This window comes from Nycticebus coucang, chromosome 10, assembly GCF_027406575.1.
Source record: "Nycticebus coucang isolate mNycCou1 chromosome 10, mNycCou1.pri, whole genome shotgun sequence".
Classification (NCBI taxonomy): Eukaryota; Metazoa; Chordata; class Mammalia; order Primates; family Lorisidae; genus Nycticebus; species Nycticebus coucang.
The window spans coordinates 10526981-10549780 of record NC_069789.1 but is presented as its reverse complement, the minus strand read 5'-3'; the positions used below and the strand labels follow the sequence as shown (position 1 = coordinate 10549780).

Below are 22800 nucleotides of genomic sequence, written 5' to 3'. Positions count from 1 at the left end.
ACAGCAACCTCCAACTCCTGGGCTTAGGCGATTGTCTTGCCTCAGCCTCCCCAGCAGCTGGGACTACAGGAGCCTGCCACAACACCAGCTATTTTTTGTTGTTGTTGTTGCAGTTTGGCCGGGGCCAGGTTTGAACCTGCCACCCTCTGTATATGGGGCCAGCGCCCTACGCACTGAGCCACTGGGGCCAGCACCCTATGCACTGAGCCACAGGAGCTGCCCCATAAAAATTTCTATAAAGATCTTCTATAAAATATTTAAATTAGTACTACCAATCCTATACATAAAAATAAAAGGCATTAAAACTAAAAAAATTAAATTAAAAAATTAAAATTAAAACTATAGACCAATATCTCTTAGGATAAAAAAACAGTACATCTTGATTAAGTGGGATAGGGCACCTGAGTTAGGTGCAGGGCATATACATATGGAAACAGATAAACTCCTTCTTTGACACACAATCTTACGTGAGGTGTTAGGTTTCCGTTTTTACTGATGAGGGGAAACTAAAGCCTGGGGAGTAAATTAACTTGCCAGAGGACACATAATCAAGATTGGACCCCAATCCCTAAAATGTAAAAGCTTATAATTCTTTTTCTTTTTCTATTACACTATACTTCATATCACTTACCACACTGCACATAGACTTACTATATTATAGAAAAAAATTTTAATCCTTGTAAATTAATATTTTTAAGCATCTATGTACCAGATTCTGTGTTCAGTTCTGAAACAAGAGTTCTAATGCCACAAGTTGCAAAAGAGCTTATATTAACAGCTCTGTCCTTTCAGTCCCAGGGGAGAGGGGAGAGAGTCCCCAGAGTGGTTTCACAGTAATGATTCTCAGCCAATTTTCCAGTTATTTATTTTTTTAAATGATACCGTTTATCCCTTTTCATCATTATAGAACTGAGTGGATTAACATAGATGTTTCTTACAGGCTTTTTAATAATATACATTGTAAAGCAAACACATGTATTATTATACATATTACTATTAACACTTAAATTTTAGCCTGAGCGTGCCTTCTCTAGGCCCAGTTCTTCTTTATCAGAAATATTTTCCTTTAAAGATACATATTTATGGAAAAGAAAAAAGAATTTTTAAAGAAAATACTGTAAATAAAATAATAATATTAATTCACATTTATTATGGTTTAAATTGGATCACTTTCCTCTTATTTTGAGTCTTTTGACCCCCTTGCATTAATATTTTATTATTATTATTATTACTGTTATTTTGTAGTCTAAAGTAGTTACGTAACTTGCTTAGTCACCATATTGTACCCAAGTATACAAACTGTCAAGTGACAGGCTGGGCACAATGGCTCACGCCTATAATCCCAGAACTCTAGGAAGCCAAGGTGGGTAGATTGCCCGAGCTCATAGTTAGAGACCAGCTTGAGCCAGAGCGAGACCTCGTCTCTACAAATAGCCAAGCATTGTGGTTGGCACCTGTAGTCCCAGCTACTCAGGAGGCTGAGGCACGAGATTCTCTTGACCCTAAGAGTTTGAGGTTACTGTGAACTAGGATGCCACAGCACTCTACCAAGGGAGACAAAGTGAGACTCTGTCTCAAAAAAATAAAAAAATAAAAAATAAAAAAACCTGTCAAGTGAGAAGCCAAAGCATTTACAATGAAGAAGGAAGGTGGAGAATCTAGTGGGAACACAGATATGTCTCTTAATACAATGCTCTTTCCAATACACTGCTGTCATCAGCATACGTTTAGATACAGCCAAACTATCTTGTAAAATACACTTAGGCTGTATGTTACTCAAAGGACAGGTATTAGGTATTATTCTATTTTTTAATGCTAAATTGTGGTATGCTGATTAAGATACTGAATTTCACAGAGCAGACAACCATCAGAACAGCCTGAAACTTTCCCTATAAGACAGGGCCTTGTGAATACCAAAAGGTTACACATAAAAACCATGAAGGGAAAAGTTATCTATTGGTAACAGAATAAAATAAGGTCAATGAATAGTGAGTATAAACAGACAAAAATACTACAATAGGACTTCACAAAAACATTTTTCCCTGTATAGCCAAGGGACTATCATACTAACATTATATTTCTTTCTATATATCAGAACACTACAGTGATATATATAGAATAAAATACAAGTTCTACGATAAGCTAATAACAAAATTTTTTTTTAAAATCAGCTTAAAACAGGCCAACAAATGAAGACAACCTCCTTCCTCTGAAGAGCTAAACAAAACCCCTTTGCCCTCATCCAAATGGCATGTTATTACTTGGGACTGCAAACCTTCTTTGCTTCTTTAGTTTTTGTCTGGGTATGCATCTATGCTATTAGTTATTCTGGAAATATAAAGGTTCTGTTTAAATAAAAATATTACCGACAATATTTTCAGAGTTTAAATATAGTCAGGTTAAGTATAAACTACTCACAAGCCTACTTTATGGAAAATATGGAAGTATTCAATCACACTAACAGCCACCAGTCTTGTGTTCAAGGATAACTGGTCTACTCAGATAACATGTAAGATTATACAGAGAGACAAAAAAATGTTTTGTAGTGAAAATAAAAAATTGTTCTTTTTTCCAGATGGTATAGATTAAAAAGAAGCCTGTGGCAAACATAAGGAAGAAAAGGGCGGCGCCTGTGGCTCAGTGAGTAGGGCGCCAGCCCCATATGCCAAGGGTGGCGGGTTCGGACCCAGCCCCGGCCAAACTGCAACAAAAAATAGCCAGGCGTTGTGGCGGGTGCCTGTAGTCCCAGCTACTCGGGAGGCTGAGGCAAGAGAATCGCTTAAGCCCAGGAGTTAGAGGTTGCTGTGAGCTGTGTGAGGCCACGGCACCCTACCTGGGGGCAGTACAGTGAGACTCTGTCTCTACAAAAAAAAAAACATAAGGAAGAAAAGGGCATTTTTCACATAAAAACTTTGTTAAATCCAGTACAGTTTACTTCAAATAAGTTATTTTATTTTATTTGTAACTAAGGTTATACACAGGATTTAAGTCTACGGCTCTTATCTGGAGCCACTGTTATTTAATTTTTGTATTTGGCTGAGAAATACTGTAAGAACCTCGAGTAGGTGCCTTTTAAGTAGAGGTCAACTGCTAAAACTAGAGCAGTTATTGCCTCAGGACATATATATATATATATATATATATATATATATATATATAATATATGTAATTTGTATATAGATTTCAGTATAATTTAAGAGTTTAATCATATAGTTGATTTATACTAGACAGTTATACTACATGTTTATACCTATTTCTCTTTCCTGGTTATTCTTGTCATTCTTTCTATTTCCTGGTTACTCCTGTGCATAATCTTAGTAACCCAATAAAATAACTTATTTGAAACAAACTATCTGGGCGGCGCCTGTGGCTCAGTGAGTAGGGCTCCAGCCCCATATGCTGAGGGTGGCGGGTTCAAACCCAGCCCCGGCCAAACTGCAACAACAAAAAAAAATAGCTGGGTGCTGTGGCGGGCGCCTGTAGTCCCAGCTGCTCGGGAGGCTGAGGCAAGAGAATCGCGTAAGCCCAAGAGTTAGAGGTTGCTGTGAGCCGTGTGACGCCATGGCACTCTACCCGAGGGCGGTACAGTGAGACTCTGTCTCTACAAAAAAAAAAAAAAACAATGAAATAAACTATCTTTTAATCATGTTATTCTATAGGTCCAGAAATAGGATAACAGGGAAGACAAATCCAAATTTATTGGCAGTGGTTAAAATTAATTCTAGACTTCAGTTTGCTCTAACTAATGGAAGAAGGATAGTCTGAATAAAATCTGAAACATTTAAAAAGCATAATTATTACTAGGCATTGAAGACTCCAAAGGTGATTTGGAGGGTAGAAGGGGGGTGAGGGATAAAAACTGACTATCGGATACAACGGACACTATTTGGATGATGAGTATACTAAAAGCCTAGACCTCACCACCACATAATATGTGTAACACAATTGTACTTTAAGAAAAACCACTGAAATAAACACAAACTAAAAATCAGTAATTATTATAATTTAGGTACAGAGTCACTCTATAAATATTTGCCAACTGGTAGATTTACTTTTATGTAAATAAATGTTCTTTGCATTTTGATATGGTTTATTTTTAATAGAATTAGAGCTTTCTCATGACATACTACTTATAAACATGCTAACTCTTTCCTCGGAAATAGTTTAATTTTAGCCTAGTCCGTGCTAAAACAGAAGAAAAAAATTAAGAAGATTGTTTTGTATTCAGAATCCAACTATTATAATCCATCCTACTTTGGTTAAATAAAAATAAAAGACATAATTGGTTACCAAATGCTATCATATGATAAATTTCTGATAAAAAGTTATAAATGCAATATGTTCTCCTTACCAATATGAGCTCTGTCAGATATAATAAGTCTCTTTTCCCAGCCTTCTAGTCCTAGAGAGAAGGGGGGGGGGGAGAGATACATTTAACTGAATATTTTATATAACAGTTTTAAAACCTTAATTTCTTTAGACATACAATGTCTGAAATTGTTTTTAATGAAGCCATCACCTTTGTATCTTTTCTTCTGCACAGGAAAACCATGTCTCACAAGGGTTTTCTCACTTGTCATTCATTCTCTATACCCGTTGAGTCATACTCTATCTTTCCAAATGTCTTGCTGTAAAAAACTCCAAACTCAAACCAGTCACAAACACATAAAATACTTCTAGGAATCCATAAAGCAAATGGTAGGAAAACCACATTCTTTGCTGTTGAGGGGTGGAGGAGTTAGGTATCTAGCGGGGATCTATTTGAGGGAGGGAATTAATTTCAGGAATGGTGCCCTTTCTCAAAAGATAATTAGAAAAACACTATTAAAGAAATAATGACATTCTCACTAATTCCTCCAAAGTACTGTCAATTACTGCCATTATTCCACAGAATTGTAATGAGACATCTCTATCTCTCCATTCAACTGTGAATGCCTGAGAGCAGAGGCTGTGAATTTTCATCATATGAGGCCTGTCACCCAATATATGTTCAAAAAATGATTGTTACAAGAAAAGAATGCAAACAGACGTTTTTCTTGAAAGATAGTACTTTAAAGCAGGCTACAAGTTGTAAGGATAAAACCATGAAGCTTCAAACATTTTCAAAACCAATCTTGGTATATTAAAAATCAGTTGTTACCTCTAATAATATCCAAAGATTTGTTTCGAAAGTCTATTCTTTATAGATTAAGAAGGAAAACCTTCTACTAAAGATAATGTACTAACAGGTAAACCTGTAATTTTAAGCCTCCCTCTCTACAGTTGTTATGATATGTAAGTATGTATTGTAAAGTTAGTTTAGGACTTATCATAAAGAAAATTATACAGCGGTGCCTGTGGCTCAAAGGAGTAGAGCACCAGCCCCATATACCAGTGGTGGTGGGTTCAAAACCGGCCCCAGCCAAAAACTGCAAAAAATAAATAAATAAATAAAAATAAAAATAAAGAAAATTATACAGAGTAATTCAGTAAAATAGATTAGCAGGGTCCAATAGGCCAGAAGGAAAAAGGGAGTGGGGCAAAATGATTAAAGCACAGAACACAGCAGAGAGCAGCAGGGGAACCTCAAGTTGACCAATTTGAACAGCACCTAAGGAAAAATGGAGGGAGGACAACAGAGATGGTAGTAACAACTTCTGCAAAGTTAGACTGAGCTATTAGGAACACTTGAGGACAGACTGCTACTTTTACCTGAACAATAAACTTTAAGAATGAATAGCAATAGAATGAAATATTTTAAATTTGAGCGAATCTAAGGGGAAAACTATATTAATTATCTTTCTCAATTGTGTATTCCAGGTTGAATATATCTTATCTGAAATGCGTGGGACCAAAAATATTTCAGATTTTGGATACTGGAGTATCTGCGTATACATAATGAAATTTCCTGGGGATGAGACCAAAGTCCAAACATGAAATTAATTTATGTTTTATATATACCTCACAGATATAGCCTGAAATTAATTTTATACAATATTTTGAGTAATTTTGTGCATGAAACAAAGTTTGTGTACCTTGAAATGTCAGAAAGCAAAGATCTCACCATCTAAGCAACTCCTGAGGACATTAATCTGTGGTTGTTTGGCATCACCAGTATCCATGCCTTTGAATATACATGCCACTAACACACAGTCAATTTTATGTACTTATTCACACATACGTACTCAACAGTAAAAAATATGCCCTTAATACAGTGAAACATAATGGGTTCAGGGTTGCTAAGCAGCACAGTAGCATCACCAAAATACCTGCATCAGCTGTTAAACAACAGCAGACGTAGACAATGGCAGGCTTCCAGTCTCCACCTCTGGTGCTGTGTTTTGATTAAAAGCTTACTGTACATTAATTTTATTAATTCTATTGGCACATCTGGCCTGCACGCATGCCATTTTATTAGCCATTGTGGGTACACTTGCATGGGGAAATCTGGGCTGATGATGAAAAGATATATCATGGCTGCAATGGGCTAAGAAGTCTTTTTTCTGCTGGGGATGCTGAACAAACTGTGTGTAGTATGCCTGCATTTTGACTCCAACCCATCACATCAGGTTAGGTGCACAATTTTTCACTTGTGGTGCTATGTTGTTGTTCAAAGAAGTTTGGGATTTTAGAGCATTTCAGATTGCAGAGTTTTGAATTAGGGATGTTCAACTTGTATTTATATCTTCAAATTCCCCTCCTAACCTGATGAGGTAGCCAAGTTGGATGTAAATAATCAGAACTCCCCAAATCCAAGAGATCAGTAAAGGCAAGAATCCCAGGTTCTTTCTTTTTTCTTTGAGACAGAGTCTCATTTTGTTGCCCTGGGTTACAGTGTCGTGGCTTCAGCCTAAAGCTTATAGCAACCTCAAACTCCTGGGCTCAGCGATCCTTCTGCCTCAGCCTCCTGAGTGGCTAGGACTACAGGCACCCACCACAATGCCTGGCTAATTTTTTCTATTTTTAATAGAGACAGGGTCTTGTTCTTGCTCAAGCTAGTCTTGAGCTCCTGAGCTCAAACTGCCCACTTTGGCCTCCCAGCATTAGGATTACAGGCATGAGCCACAGTGCCCAGCCAGTTATTTCTTCTAAGACATATTGCATAAAAGCAGTATTTCCCTCATGTAGAAGGAGGGACTTAACTCCTTTTTACCTGGCTTATAGCAACTAAGGGAGAGCTCCAGATCCCCCAGGAAAAAAGACTGACGGTGTGCAACTCACAAATTTCCTAGTGTTATGCCACCAATATATAGCAAGTCCAGCTACCTTAAGATGAAGTTTGCCAATGAACTATGTATTTAAAAAAAAAAAATCAGGACTTACTAATGACATTATTATGTTCGTTTTGTTTATAATAATAATAATGAATAAAATTTAATAACTGACATTAAAATTTTATCCTATAGTAACCTGAAGTTTTAAAGTATAAGACAAGAATGTTAAGTTTTTCTGGCATGAGATCCTAACAAAACTTTACAAGAAATAACTGGTTCCTAAGCAGACTCATTCTTTTATACCTTTTCCTTTTTGAACGTTTTTCTCTGCTTCTTCAAACAAACCGGGTAGATGAATTACCACGCCATTTCCTAAAGAAAAACAAGACATATTCCAGCCTTAAATATTTATAATTATAGTGTAGACATATATAATTTATAGGACATTTTGACTTAGCAGGGAGTTATCACAGAAGTGATTCCGAGTTTTAAATAGTATAAATATATAATAGAGTACAAAGAATATAAAACACTAAAATTATACTCAACATAATTTGAAATTTCTTTGAAACGAAACAAAACATGTTATTATGAAAGAAATACTTCCAAAGTTACATAATTTTAAACAAACGGAACCTAGATCAGTGGGTTTTTGTTTTGTTTTGTTTTCAAGAGATTCCCATCTCCCTATGTTGCTCAGGCTGGACTGCAGTGGCTATCCACAGGTATAATCATAGCACACAGCAGTCTGGAACTCCTGGCCTCAAGCCATCCTCCTACCTCAGCTTCCCCAGTAACTGGGACTACAAGTATGCACCACTATGCCTGGCTTCTATTTTTTTTTTTTTTGAGACAGAGTCTCACTTTATCACCCTTGGTAGAGAGCCATGGCGTCATAGCTTACAGCAACCTCCAACTCCTGGGCTCAGGCGATTCTCTTGCCCCAGCCTCCCGAGTAGCTGGGACTACAGGCGCCCACCACAACGCCCAGCTACTTTTGTTGTTGTTGTTGCAATTTGGCAGGGGCCGGTTTGAACCTGCCACCCTGGGTATATGGGGCTGGTGCCTTACCCACTGAGCTATACGCGCTATGCCTGGCTTCTAGATCAATCCCTTTCAAATTAGAAAATCACACCCTATTTGTAGTGATAAAAATCAATTTAGTGAGTTGCAATTAGTATTTTGAAAAATTAAAAAGAAGAATACAAAATATCAGATTATATCATATAAGAGTTCAGAATCAGTCCATGAACCTCTTTCTTACTATAAGTCATAGTGGAAAACTGATTTGATGATCTAATACTTCTTTATAGATTAAGATTGCCAATGATCACAGGCAAATGCAAAGTAACCATTCCAAAAAATATTACTGAAAAAAGATCTAAGATTTACAAATAGCCAAAGTTAGGTATATTCTAGAAGGTATCTTGGTTAAAATTAATAAGGATAAATGAACCATTTGGTTAGTAAGGGAAGAAATTGGTTTTGATCATAAAAATGAATACCATGATCAATTAGGGGGGAAAAAAATCAACAAGCAGTTCAGTTTATACACTTACCAATAAATGCAGTGACATTTGGATTAATTATTCCACTGGGTAAAAGATGAAAATCATATTCCACAGAATCTACAACAACTGTATGGCCAGCATTATTTCCTCCCTGAAATATAAGATAGGAGAAAACGGAGTTTGGCAAAAAGATGACAAATAACACATCTCTATACAAAGTAAACTAATAATTTAGCACTAAAATAGGAATATAATTCAAGAAAGCCCAAATATTTGCCATCTACACAGATTTGTTAAAGCTTTTATAATAGCTTTATTGTCTCTTTTCCACACTATGATACACTAAAGTGATTTTTCTGAAGTAAAATATCTGGAAACTGGAAAATTCAGATTTCTGGAAGACAGAAGGTCAAATTCTTTTTGAAAGACAACAAAAAGTAAAAAACAGCACAGGCAGTCATTAGTTTGTTAGTCTCTCTGTGGCACTATATAGGCTATACAGCAAGCCAATTAATTATCCATGATCTTATCTACCCTAATTGGATGTAAATATTCATATAATTCCCACTGTCCTTAGATTGTGTCAAATAAGTGATCAGAAATTTGTATTCTTATATAGATTCAATAACTTGAATCCAGAGACTCTAATTTAAAAATCAGCATTCTGAGTTTGATTAGAATCTGTTCATCTCTGGATAAAGTAATAACCTTGCTGAGTCAAGGAATCTCTAATGCTAAGAATCATACTATAAACTCATGAAGAAACTTTCACTCTATGAAGCCTGTGTCCATACAGTAAATAGACAACAAAATGTGCAAAGTGAAAGTATACAAATTAAGTACAAAGGAGACTGAATATTAATTAAGTGACCAAATAATTTCTCCAATTTCTAAGTTTCTTTTCTTTTCTTTCTTTTTTTATAGACAGGGTCTAAACTATATTGCCCAGGCTGGTCTCAAACTTTTCACCTTAAATAATCCTCCCACTTCAGCCTCTCAAAGTGCTGGGATTACAGGAATCACTGTAACCAGAGCCACTGCACCCAGCAATATAGTTTTCTCTTTTTTTAATCAGAGTCTCACTTTGTTGCCCTGGGTAGAGTGCCATGGTGTTAGAACTAACAGCAACCTCAAACTCCTGGGCTCAAGCGAGTCTCCTGTCTCAGCTTCCCTAATAGGCTCCTGCCACCATGCTAGCTAGTCTTTCTATTTTTAGTAGACACAGGGTCTTGATCTTGCTCAGGCTGGTCTTGAACTAGTGAGCTCAAGCAATCCTCCCACCTCTGTCTTCCAGAGTGCTAGCCTTATAGGTATGAGCCACCATGCTCAGCCTCCAATGGTAATTTCTAAGTTTAAAAAGCATAGAAGAAAATCCAAGTCAACTGATTACATGCATGTTTAAACTTCTACACAACATTAACAAGCTCTTAAAAAGTAAACATAAAACTAGAAATACATTTGCAACAAATAAAAACAACATCTTTATGTGACATTAAAAATTATGAAACAAAACTGTATCTCCTCAGAATGACTGGTTTAACTTGATACAAGGGTATTTTTGACAAACTCTTACTCACTTTTTCCAATTCATCACCAATCTCGAGTTCACAAATATGCTAGAAAAATAGGTTCTGCTAAAAAATCTTCAAAAAGCAAATGATTTACAAGGTTTTGCTCTGTATAAAGCAAAGAACTCTTTGCTTGAAGACTATTTTCCAATTTATTTTTCATAGCCAAGGTCTACATATGATACAGACCTAAGGCATAGAAGCATGCACAGTAAAACGTGAAGTCTTTCTCACACCCTTGCTATAAGGCAACCAGTTGTAAGTTTTTGGTGTCCTTCCTGACACAAAAACAAATATTTACATATTGTTTTATTCCACCTATACAATGGCAGCAAACTATATTCATCTGGGCAGCTTTCTCTTTTTACTTAACACATTTTAGAGCTCATTCCATAACCTTGCAGACAGAACCACCTCATTCTTCTAAGAGCTGTGTTGTATTCTTTTGCATGTAAACATATGATAATTTGTTAAACTGGTCCTATAATGAATGAGAGGCATTCAGGTTGTTTCCCAATCTTTTGCCATTATAAACAAGGTTGCAATAAAAAGTCCTGGCATATAGTTGCATTATTATTTAACACTTGTGTACATTTATTACCAATTGTGACAGAATCTTAAGACATATATTACACATCAGAAGAATACAGTGATCTTAATTTAATCTTTTTAAGATAAAGGATTCTCAGATTCTCAGAGGAGAATTCTTACCTGTAGTTTAGTTTCTCTTTATCCCAGTATCTCTTTATCCTAGTATCTCTTTAAAATGCCAATACTAGCCTTTTAATCACAGTTTTTTGATTTAGGAAGCTCCAACATTTTAGGAAAAATCTTTAAAGAATTTGAAGTTTATTACAGCTTGGGTGCCCATAGCACAGTGGTTACAACATCGGCCATATACAGTCAGGCTGGCGGGTTCAAACCCAGCCTGGATCAGCTAAACAACAATGACAACTGCAACAAAAAAACCAGCCATGTGTTGTGGCAGGTGCCTATAGTCCCAGGCAGATGGTTGTGACAGATGACTGATTTTAGGGGGATGAATTGGCTTAATCCCTTAAGTTTATCCAAGCTCATATGTAGTTAAGGCTGGAAAAGTTCAGATTTGAAATCACTTTAGTGCAAAGTTTGCACATTTTTCAATAACTAATGTCTCTTTCAGGATTATTAGATTATTAGAATATCACTTAAATTGTTTCATTGAGTATGGAAATTTCGTTAAATATACCTAGAAAAACCCTAGATTATCCTATGAAGGATTTAGGAGGGAAAATGTAAGTGCTTATTTCTAAGTGTCCTGTGAGAGAATTGGGGCACAACTTTTTTAAAAATTATTATTATTATTTTTGAGACAGAGTCTCATTTTGTCACCCTGGTGTATGTGGCTGGCACCCTAGCTGCTAAGCTACAGGCGCCGAGCCTTTTTAATTATGTTTAATGGTTTTCCCAAGTAGCTCTGGGCAGGCCAGATAGCACTAAATAAATGATGAGAGATATTTTGTTGTTGCTGTTCAACTTTTAATAGAGACATACTATTCCCTTCTCAATCTCAAATTTTCCTCAAAGCAAACGTTATCCCCCCCAAAATCATATACTCACATTAATAATAATTGCATGTAACTACCTCTTGCTTCTTTGCTAATTCCCATAACACAATTCTAGTCACTGATACAGAATTTGACAAATACTTTTTTTGTCTGTTTGTTTTGACAAATACTTTTAATTATCACAGCTCTATATTCTTTATTATTTAACTAGAAAAACAGAATATGTTCAATTAACAGTTAAGCAAATAAAAAGCTGTGAATCTCAATTAATGTTGTTTTCTAGATTATCAACAGGGAAAATATTTCTCACTGATTCTTAATAATGACTTAAAATTTTTTAAGCAGTTAATTTTGAAATAAACCTAAAACCCCAAGAAACAAAACAACAGTGTGAGTCCAAAAGTGGCTACATGTTATGTGGCAGGTTTCTTTGAGGAAAAACGTATGATTTATATCATGTCCTTCTTATATTAAATACCAAGAATAATTAAGTGAACAAATATATAGAAGAAAATTCAACTAGTTCTCATCACAGTCACAAAACATTTTCTAATATGGCATACATTAATATTTTACCAATTTTCTTTGACTACTTATTCTTAGATTAAAATTAAATACAAATCCTAGCTCTCTGGGAGGCTGAGGTGGGTGGACGGCTTGAGCTCAGGAGATTGAGACCAGCTTGACCAACAATGAGTATTAAGAACAGAAAAAACTAGCCAGGCATTGTGGCAGGTGCCTGCTGTTGTCTCAGCTGCTGGAGAAGCTGAGGCAAGAGGATGGCTCGAGCCCAAGAGTTTGTGGTTGCTGTGAGCTGTGATGCCAGAGCACTCTCTACCTAGGGTGACAGAGTGAGACTCTGTCTCAAGAAAGAAAAGAAAAAAAATAAAAGATTAAATATAAAGAAAATATTGATAAGGCTCTTAACTACCAAAAGAAAGTGTACCCCACTGAAGCACTATGGAAATAAACTGCAAACCATGATGAAAGAAAAACAGAACTAAAAGTCCATGTTCTCAAAGCTGAAAAGCAAAGTTTCCAATGTACCTTTTTAGTTTTTTACAATCAACATATAGCTAATCTTCATTGTTTTAATTAAGGTTAAAATAATAAGAACCAATTTAACGCCAAACATTTTTCCCTCCAAAAAGCAGTAGGGGTCTACAGTGTTATTATCAGGCTGCTAGAAAATTGCTGGGGTCCCAACCCAGGGGCAGGGTCCTTTAGTGGAGCTGGCAGCGACTGACTTAAGAAAAATAAAGTTAGGGCTCGGCACCTGTAGCTCAAGCAGCTAAGGTGCCAGCCACATATACCAGAGCTGGCGGGTTTGAATCCAGCCTGGGCCTGCCAAACAACAATGACAACTACAACTAAAAAAAAGCCAGGCGTTGCGGCAGGTGCCTGTAGTCCCGCTACTTGGGAGGCTGAGGCAAGAGAATCACTTAAGCCCAGAAGTTGGAGGTTGCTGTGAGCTGTGATGCTACCTGGTGTACAGCTTGAGGCTCTGTCTAAATAAATAAATAAATAAATAAAAATAAAGTTAGAAGCAGCCAGAGATAAAGAGACAGGAGACATAGAATAGTATTCAAAGGTGGGAACACAGGGGGCCACTGCTAGCTTATGGGGTTCCAGTGAATGGCCCTGAGTGTTTGTTCCACTCAACTTTTATTGAAGGCTATTATTTCATTTAGCCTCAGAGGGTAAGCTGAGGAAGGGAACAAAAACATTAGCATGTTTTTACTATAAGTAAGCATGTTAGTTCTTTTTTTTTTTTTCTTATTAAATCATAGCTGTGTACATTGATATGATCATGGGGCATCATTCACTAGCTTCACAGACCGTTTACCAAGTTTCACATATACCCTTGTAAGATGCACCACTGGTGTAATCCCACCAATCCCCTTCCCTCTACCTACCTCCCCCCTCCCTCCCCTCCCTTTCCCCCTTCCCCCTATTCTTAGGTTGTAACTGGGTTATAGCTTTCATGTGGAAACCCTAAATTAGTTTCATAGTAGGGCTGAGTACATTGGGTACTTTTTCTTCCATTCTTGAGATACTTTACTAAGAAGAATATGTTCCAGCTCCATCCATGTAAACATGAAAGAGGTAAAGTCTCCATCTTTCTTTAAGGCTGCATAATATTCCATGGTGTACATATACCACAATTTATTAATACATTTGTGGATCGATGGGCACTTGGGCTTCTTCCATGACTTAGCAATTATGAATTGAGCTGCAATAAACATTCTGGTACAAATATCTTTGTTATGATGTGCTTTTTGGTCTTCTAGGTATATGCCCAGTAGAGGGATTACAGGATTGAATGGCAGATCTATTTTTAGATCTCTAACTCTTCTCCACATCTCTTTCCAAAAGGAATGTATTAATTTGCATTCCCACCAGCAGTGCAAAAGTGTTCCCTTTTCTCCACATCCGCGCCAACATCTCTGGTCTTGGGATTTTGTGATATAGGCTAGTCTCACTGGAGTTAGATGGTATCTCAAAGTAGTTTTGATCATGTTAGTTCTTACTCTATCTATAATCATTACTTTAATGGTCTGAGCAGCCTTGAGAAATCCAAATCCTGAGCCTTGTTGTGTGGGGGCAGCCTCCTGTCTGTGGTCACACACACAGATTCTTTGGGGGAGGTTAATCCCCACTGTGGAGCAGACAAGATGGTGTCAGGCTCCTCTGAAGAATTGGTGAAACAGAATTTTCTTCTGATCTCCACCCAGAGGTGTCTTCCTCTATGATAAGGGTACAGGCCCCCCTGCCCATTATTTCAGGGCTGGAGCTAATCCCTTGATCTCTGCCCTGGCCACAATGGGTATTTGCATTGACTGTTGACTGGGCAGGGGACGGCCTGGTTGATGTTTCTCCCTAGGCCTTGTAGGCAGCCTCCTCTCTGGCCATTACTTCTTCAGAGTGTTTACAGACCAGCAGATATGTGTGTGCAAGCTGTATCCCTTACAGGCCAGGCTTCTAGTACAAGCAGGACAGCTCAGTAAGTAATTTAGCTGATGGTGTAAAAAACTGGCTAAACTGTTTTTAGTCTGTCTTGCTCAGCTTATTTCTGTTTTTGCCTTTTGCTGGGGGTGTTTTCCTTGCCAAGAATGGGGTCATGGGTCCCCATTCTTCCTGCAGAAAACAATTTATAAATAAGAACAATGAGGAACAAATGTTTCCTCATAGTTTACTTTCTATATGAAATTAACCCCTGGGCAGTTAGAGGTTTGCATATTCAGTCCTTCTTCTATCTTTCCCCTTTGCAAATCACAGCAGTCACCCCCCCCCTGGTCATTGTGACTGATCTAGACAAGGAAATGTGATACAACTTGAGCAAATCAGCTCAACTCCCTTGGGAACTGATTTTGAGTATTAAGGAAATCTGTGAGGAGCTACAGATGCCTGTTACCTCACAGAAGCATCACAGAGAGAAAGGTGGCCAGTTGTAGGTGCAGAAATTCCAGAAGCAGCCTTGTCTCAGGCTACCCTAAGCCTCTTGCCCATTATATTCTTCTATAAAATAAATAAATAAATAAATTCCCATTTTGCTTAAAATAATTTCTTTCCTTTAATTGCAAAGTATCCAAATGATTTACAAAATAAACTTACTACAACATAGTACTTACACACCTTGTTCCCTGAGTTCACATCTTATACTAATAATAACTGAATACAAAAATGATTTAACTGCTAAATTTTTTTTTGTTTTTGTTTTTGTAGAGACAGAGTCTCACTTTATGGCCCTCGGTAGAGTGCCATGGCCTCACACAGCTCACAGCAACCTCCAACTCCTGGGCTTAAGTGATTCTCTTGCCTCAGCCTCCCGAGTAGCTGGGACTGCAGGCGCCCGCCACAACGCCCGGCTATTTTTTGGTTGCAGTTTGGCCGGGGCCGGGTTTGAACCTGCCACCCTCAGTATATGGGGCCGGTGCCTTACCGACTGAGCCACAGGCGCCGCCCGGCTTAACTGCTAAATATTAATAACATTTCACACTGTCAAGGACAATACTTTAAAACATGGTACTGCAGGATATAGGAATGATACAATAGTATTTAGCTCTTTTGTTAACTATTCTCAGTTTCTCAATGCATTCCTTTTCTTCCTAATTTGATGTTGGGTTTAAGGAAGTCAGAAGACAAGTGTTTCAAACTTTCTTTCCATGGTTTCTCATAATCAAAGACTGTCAAGCCCAATCCTAGAATAAAATTTTGCATCAGGAAATGTTAATATGTGTAAGTTTCTAATTAAGAAGCTCCAAAGGTCCAGAGGAGGTTTAAAAGAAGTAAGGAGGGGATAAAATAGTAAATACTACAAATCAACAGAGTAACACTTGATTCTTAACTTGGTTTGCTACCAGGCCTTTTCCCTCCTCAAATCACTCCCTTTTTCCCTGCTCCAAATGTGTTCCTGGAGGCAAGGCAGCCACCCACCTCTTGACAGAGTTCTACCTCTTGACAATGTTATGAATCTGAAACAATTGTATCTCTTCTCCAGCAACAGTAGAGGCCCAAGTGTCAAGGGCTAACAATTTTCATGCACATTGCTGGGAGGCATTTCTCAGGCCACTAAAATAGTTTGTGTGTCTTGGTTCTTTTTGCTCTGAATACAGGAGCAATGTGCTATAATCACAGAGCTCAAATTGAACATCAATCAAGAAGTTAACAGGATGGATTACAGCAGACAGCAACAATGCCTGAGACCCCACACATTTGAACTATTTCATCAATCAATCAATAAAATGATTGCTGTATTTTGTCTAGTGTTCAAGCTTTTTAAGAGCCTAACAATACTTAAATTTGAGTCAATACTTAAAACAGCTTTCTGGGTGGTGCTTATGGCTCAAGGAGTAGGGCGCTGGCCCCATATACCGGAGGTGGTGGGTTCAAACCTGGTCCCGGACAAAAACTGCAAAAAAGAATAAATAAATGAAAAAATAAAAATTAAAAAAAAACAACTGCTTTCTTGCTCAAAGACTGTAAGACCTGTGTCTTCATCACTTCCAGGTGAAACATTTCTCTATCCACCAGAACTAAAGCATTTGTCAATCTTTAGTGATAAAATAATTATAAACAAGGATAGAGCAGGTTTAGTTACCACCAGCAAGTTGATCAAATTAAACTATTCAGCAGTAACAGGACACTAGATAGCAAGAGAAAACATATACAGGGTATCTGAATTTCTCTTTAAAGACATCTAAGTGCACTGCTCAGTTATCTTTTAAAGGCTTAAAGATACCCATTCTACTTTACATTATTACAGCTACTTTCCAGTTTCTTTCTTCTTCTTTTTTTAATAAAGCCCCTTTTAAAGCATGACCAGTTTCATACACACATAAATGTCATACAAGAGGCAAAAATCTCAGGTACCTTGTTTTTCATACCTTAAATTGCCATTATGAAATAAATTATGAAATAAATAATAATGGAAGTGGAAGGGGGGCATTGCCTTGGAGGATCTTAGGTTCCTAATGAAGAAGATTTTGACTCCAGGTACCAAACTCTAGATGGGAGTATAAGACATACAACCAAAAAAATGTATAAGCCAACAATGTTGTTATCCAGCTCTTTGTCAATGCTTGATAAAAAGTGTTCTAATCACTATCTTCATGAAAGTATTTTTTTAATGCTGAAATTAAACTACAGATCTCATGTCAAAATGGAAAATGATTTTTAATCACTAACAAAATTCTTCCTCTAAAATGGATTTTAAATGCTTAATATGGACAAAAATCTCATCTTTAGAAATTCCATACCTTTTCAAAAAGGATTTATTATATTGAATCAAATATAATTAAATTAAAGGCTGGTTCAATATAAAGAACCATCACACCCTACAGCCAGAACAGCCATGGGAACTCTCCTTCATTTGTTGTCCGTTTTTTGCTTTCAGCAGCAAATATCAAACATTTCAATGTCCCCTTTTCTATTGATCAGAGTCACCAATTTATCTTTGGTGTTAAAATCTAAACATAGTTTCTCAGAGATAATATAGCTGGATTTGTATCCAGTTACAAAATAAATATGCTAGTAAGCACATATCAATTTATTGGTTCACTCCAGGTTTGTTCTAGGCAACAGTTTTTCCCAGAGATAATTGAATCTATCCAATTAATCCATTCATTTCCACCAAAATTTAAAAAATAATAACTTTGATCAAATACATGTATCACTGAGATAGTTTCATGTAGTTTAAAAATTCATGTCTCAAAAGCAGAGATGATGGTATATCACATTTATTAACTGCAATAGACTTAAATAGTTAATAACTTGGCACATCTTCATTGACCAAACTTTGAGATTTACTGCCCTCAGCAGAGAAAAACTAGTTACTAGAACCGGGCCTGACATTCAGCTAAATTATAGTGGAGAGATACTTGAAAAAGATACAAATACCAGTGATCTATTTTCTCACAGACACAAAAGATACGGCTTTAATATAAACAATTAGAATCTTTGAACATAATGGTAAATGTAAAAAATGCTAGTTAAAATATTAAATAACAAATGTTAATCCAAAGAATGCTAGTAATTCCACCTTAAATTCAAGCCAACAATCAATTAAGCTGCCCAGAGAGATGTGAAAGCAATTGACAGAAAAATGTTAAACTAACACCTCACACAGTACTAGGTGCTAGGGAAGAAAACAAAAAGGAAATAACTCCCCCTTTTGAGAAAATTTACATTCTAATAGGAAAAGCACAATAACCAAAGAGAACAAGATTTAACCAAGAACAGCATGCTAGACACCTGGTCAATACTTTTATACAAGGAAATGCTATAAATGTAGCTCTGATAGTCAGGAAACAAACAGAAATAGCAATTGTTATAAACCTGGAAGAATAGTTTACCTTAAATGTTAATTATCTACCACCTTTAATATTATGGGGAGTAGTCTAGGAGATCATTTTAACTGTACAAGGGCAAGGTCTTAATAGTAAAGTTACTTCCTTTTAAATTATCTTTCACCTTTTCTATTTCAAGGAGAAAGTCTCACTTTGCTACTAGTATGTCTTTTTCACTTCTTTATCACTTACGAACAGCTGGTTTCAGATACCAGCATCTAGCTACAAATTAGTAACATTTTTTATTGTGTTTATTTTTATGGTAAGCTTTTATATACATGTAGCAAAGTGATAAAGTATAGGTACCCTTATGATTAATTTTAGTAAATATTTTTCAAAGTCCTAAAGAAAACACAAAGAAATGCAATATTGCTCTAGCCCTTCTTAAACACAGCAACTGCATGCCTGTCACTGTACCCAGACCACCAAGTTTTTCTCCAAGACCAAATAAGCTATTGCTTAAGGCCTGATATAAACTACTATAGTTTTTTTTTTTTTAAAAGTCTGTATAGTTTCTGTTTATTTTAAAATTAATAAAGCATAGTATTTTACTTTGGGAGGATTTGGGGGAAACAAACAGTAACAGGCTTCCTAACAAAACTACTTTTGGGCTGCCAAAAAGAGGCCTTCCTAATCCTATAACAACCCTTCAAAAAACCTGTTGTACTATCCTTCTCCATCCCCACCCTTGGAATACTTGTTTACATAGCAGTTGCCCACTAGACTGAACTCCTTACAGGACACAATCCCTGCCTTTTTCAGCTTTTTGACTCTCAGGCTAGGTGGTCCCTGTAGATACTCAGTATGTTTATTGATGAATGAACTGGAGTTGATCCTATAGTTAATTTCTCTTTTAAAAAAAACACATTGATTGGCTCAGTGCCTATAGCTCAGCGGCTAGGGTGCCACCCACATACACTGCAGCTGGTGGGTTCAAACCCAGCCTGGGCCAGTCAAACAGCAATGACAACTACGACCAAAAAATATCTGGGCATTGTAGCAGGCACCTGTAGTCACAGCTACTTGGGAGGCTAAGAAAAGAGAATCATTTAAGCCCAGGAGTTTGAGGTTGCTGTGAGCTGTGATGCCATTGCACTCTACCCAGGGCAACAGCTTGAGACTCTGTCTCAAACAAACAAACAACAACAAAAAAGGTGCATTGATTTAAAATTAGGTCATTAGTAGCGGTTATCCTTTGATGCAAGTCCTACACACTTATTTATGGATCTAGAGTACATAACAGTTCCTCATAAATCCTGAATCTGAAAGGCATAAGACTTAAATGCTAAAATAATGAAAATGCCAGTAGCTTTCCATCTTTTCTTTCCCAAAAGACATTTTATATATTAGACTACACAGTTAAATGCAATCTGTCAGATTTTCTTTTTAAAACTACAATTTATATTGGGAAAAAAATCCTTATGATTCCACTATTGAAATACAGATACATTATAGATATACTTTCATGCGAGAAACAATGCTGTACAAAAAGTTCTTGACATGAATATGGCAAAAAATACATTAAACTCTAACAAAGGACATAGTTTCAATAACACAAAAACTTGAAATACCAAACAAGGCAATCAATCCAAGCTCAAAATGCCTTTCTCAATGTTGACTTTCCCAGATCTCTATACACAGTCACTAAGAATTTCAACATTCTATATTCTTTGGTTTTATAACCCACATTAAGTAGATGCCAGTTTACTAGAGCTAACCAAAAGTAAAATTACCAAGGTGAATCACAGAGGAGATATGCTTACATCTATTCCTTACTTATCTACTTTTTGCTAAGAAGACCAATAAAGAATCCTACTGATGAGCTCTTAAAAGGCATTAGAAGGATATAAGTTTCCATAAAGGAGAGAGTAAGTCAAAAACTTACAGATGAGGAAAGTCTCCTCATTTGCCTCTCCACTATCTTTAGGCAATATTTTAAGCCAAAAAACTTGGCTCCTTCTCAATCAGATGGGTCATGACTTCCTTCAAGATTACTTAAGTTAGCTATTGCTAACATAGTAACACCTTTTCCAATCTACAAACTAGTTCTACTATTTTTCAATGGAATATTAAAACTCAATACATGCTATAATGGTTATGTTCCCCCAAACCTTCTTACAATAATGTGGATCAATCAAGTAAAGAGGATGTGAAGAATGAGAGTGAAGAAGACAAACAGGTGGCAGCCTCTCTCTTCTAGGCAGGGAGAGTTAGATATTTTTATGTCTTTCCCCATCTCATGCCCAGATGTTAGGATGTTAGGACAATAGGAAGGTTAAGGATGGGCTACTGGAGAAGCGCCTAAGGCAGCTCGGGAGTAGGAATACAAAGGCAACATCCTTGAGAGGGCCATTAAGTAAGGTACAGTGTGTATGTTGCTAGAGGGAGGTGGAACAGAAGGCTGGAAGGGGAGGGAGGGAATGGTGGTAGTGCTGGTGTTGTTGGTGCAACAGCTAACTTAGCCAAAAAATGGGTAGGACGGATTTCAGCATGCAAAAAGAACCCAAAAAATAAAAAATAAAAATAAAATAAGAAAAATCAGAGAATATTTGCATTTAGCTTTTTACATGCCTGTGTTTTTCCAGTTTCTGCATGCTCAAATGGTATTCAATTTTGGGTAGAAAGCGTCCAATCAATTCGAGTTCCCAACTTAGAACGTTTACAGCATGGCATCATCATACTGCGCCATGTATGTTCAACAACAAGAAATACTCTTGCGACCTAAACAGACAGCTTTAAACATTACATTCCGCTTTGAACGTGGTTACTGCTCATCTAGTTCGAATTTTGAAATTGGGGGTAATGACTTGAGAGCCTTTACAAAGTCCTCCTTTCTGCGCTGCTTCAAAGTAAACAACAAATAGGAAGAAAGCGTACACTGAAAAACCACGTGTCTCCCGTTAGGAAGGACATTACCAACTCATTTCCCCAAAATTCACTTTCGATGTGACCATACAATGTAAATATTTATAAGTACCGGATTTGGCGTCCGTGTGTTTACTTTCCTCACTCTTTTTAAGAGTTGGGATCCCCCCCACCCCGGGACTAACGAGTGAAAGTCATCACCCCTTAATATTAATTCACAGAGTACAAAAACGAAAACATCAACAGGGCCCCAGAACACTGCAAAAGCCAGAGGTGGGTTTTGATGTCAACAAAGTGGACCCAGGAGGCAAAACACAGCAAGCCACAGGCCAGCAGGTGGGGGAGCGGTGGCTCCACTTCCACCGGGCGGTCCTGGGTCTCCGCTCCCAGAAGGGAGAGTTGCGAGCAGGCCTCTGGCGGTGGCTCCTCAAACTCCGGCCGCATCCCACCTCCACCCCGGCCTCAGCCCTGGGGCTCTGAGCACCGACCCCCACGGGGTGACAGCTGCAACTCCCCAGGCGGCGCACATCTCTCAGGGGCTCTCCATCACCCTGCGTTTTCCTCCAGAACCACCCCAAGCTTCATCCAAGACCCCAGGTCAGGGATCCCTAACCTCCCGCCATTTCTCTGTCGCCGCAGCCCAGAGCAGGAGAGGACCTCAAGGTGACACTTCCTTTGGCCGGTGGGTCCGGGTTCTGGGCCCAAGTCGCCGGGCACTAGAAACCAGGCAGCCCGACCTCCAGGCCCGGGTCCCCAGCAGGGCGCCGCAGCCTCACCTGGCAGCGGCACACGATGTCGGCGTCCTGCGCCAGCAGATCCACCACCTTCCCTTTGCCTTCATCGCCCCATTGCGCCCCGAGCACCACCGTCACCCGGTTTCCTCCGGGCCGCGCCCTAAAGCGGCCGCAGTCGCCGTTGGGCAGGGAGGAGGCTGCCGGGTTGGTCTCGGCGAACGACATTGCCCTAGTGACGCTACCAGAGACTGAGGAGACAGCGTCGGCGAAGAGTGCGCGAACTGAACTGCTCTGCGGCCGCCAGCCACATGCGGAGGAAGAAGGAGCCAGAGGCCGGCTCCGCCTCCGTCCCCGCCGGCCACCACCCTCCAGCCAGGCCCCGCCCCGCTCTCCGCACAGCCCGCTCAAAAGGGGACCATGACTGCCCCGCGCAGGCCGGCCTCCGCTGCACAGCCGACTGGAGGAAGCCCTGGTGGCGGCAGTTGCCGCCACCGTGGCCCGAGGCCACGCCCCTTCCGCGGCCGGGCGCGCCAC

General features: G+C 38.3%; 1 protein-coding gene across 1 annotated transcript in view; it reads right to left on the bottom strand.

Moving 5' to 3' along the window:
• ADSS2 (adenylosuccinate synthase 2) overlaps positions 1-22800 on the bottom strand; it is a 45185-nt gene extending 22385 nt beyond the window's left edge. Inside the window, exons 1-4 of the mRNA XM_053604902.1 lie at positions 22309-22800; positions 8753-8855; positions 7497-7565; positions 4352-4402 (exon numbers count right to left, since the gene is read on the bottom strand). Coding sequence (XP_053460877.1) covers positions 4352-4402; positions 7497-7565; positions 8753-8855; positions 22309-22491 — 406 coding nt within the window. The 5' untranslated portion in view covers positions 22492-22800. The remainder of the gene's footprint in view (positions 1-4351; positions 4403-7496; positions 7566-8752; positions 8856-22308) is intronic.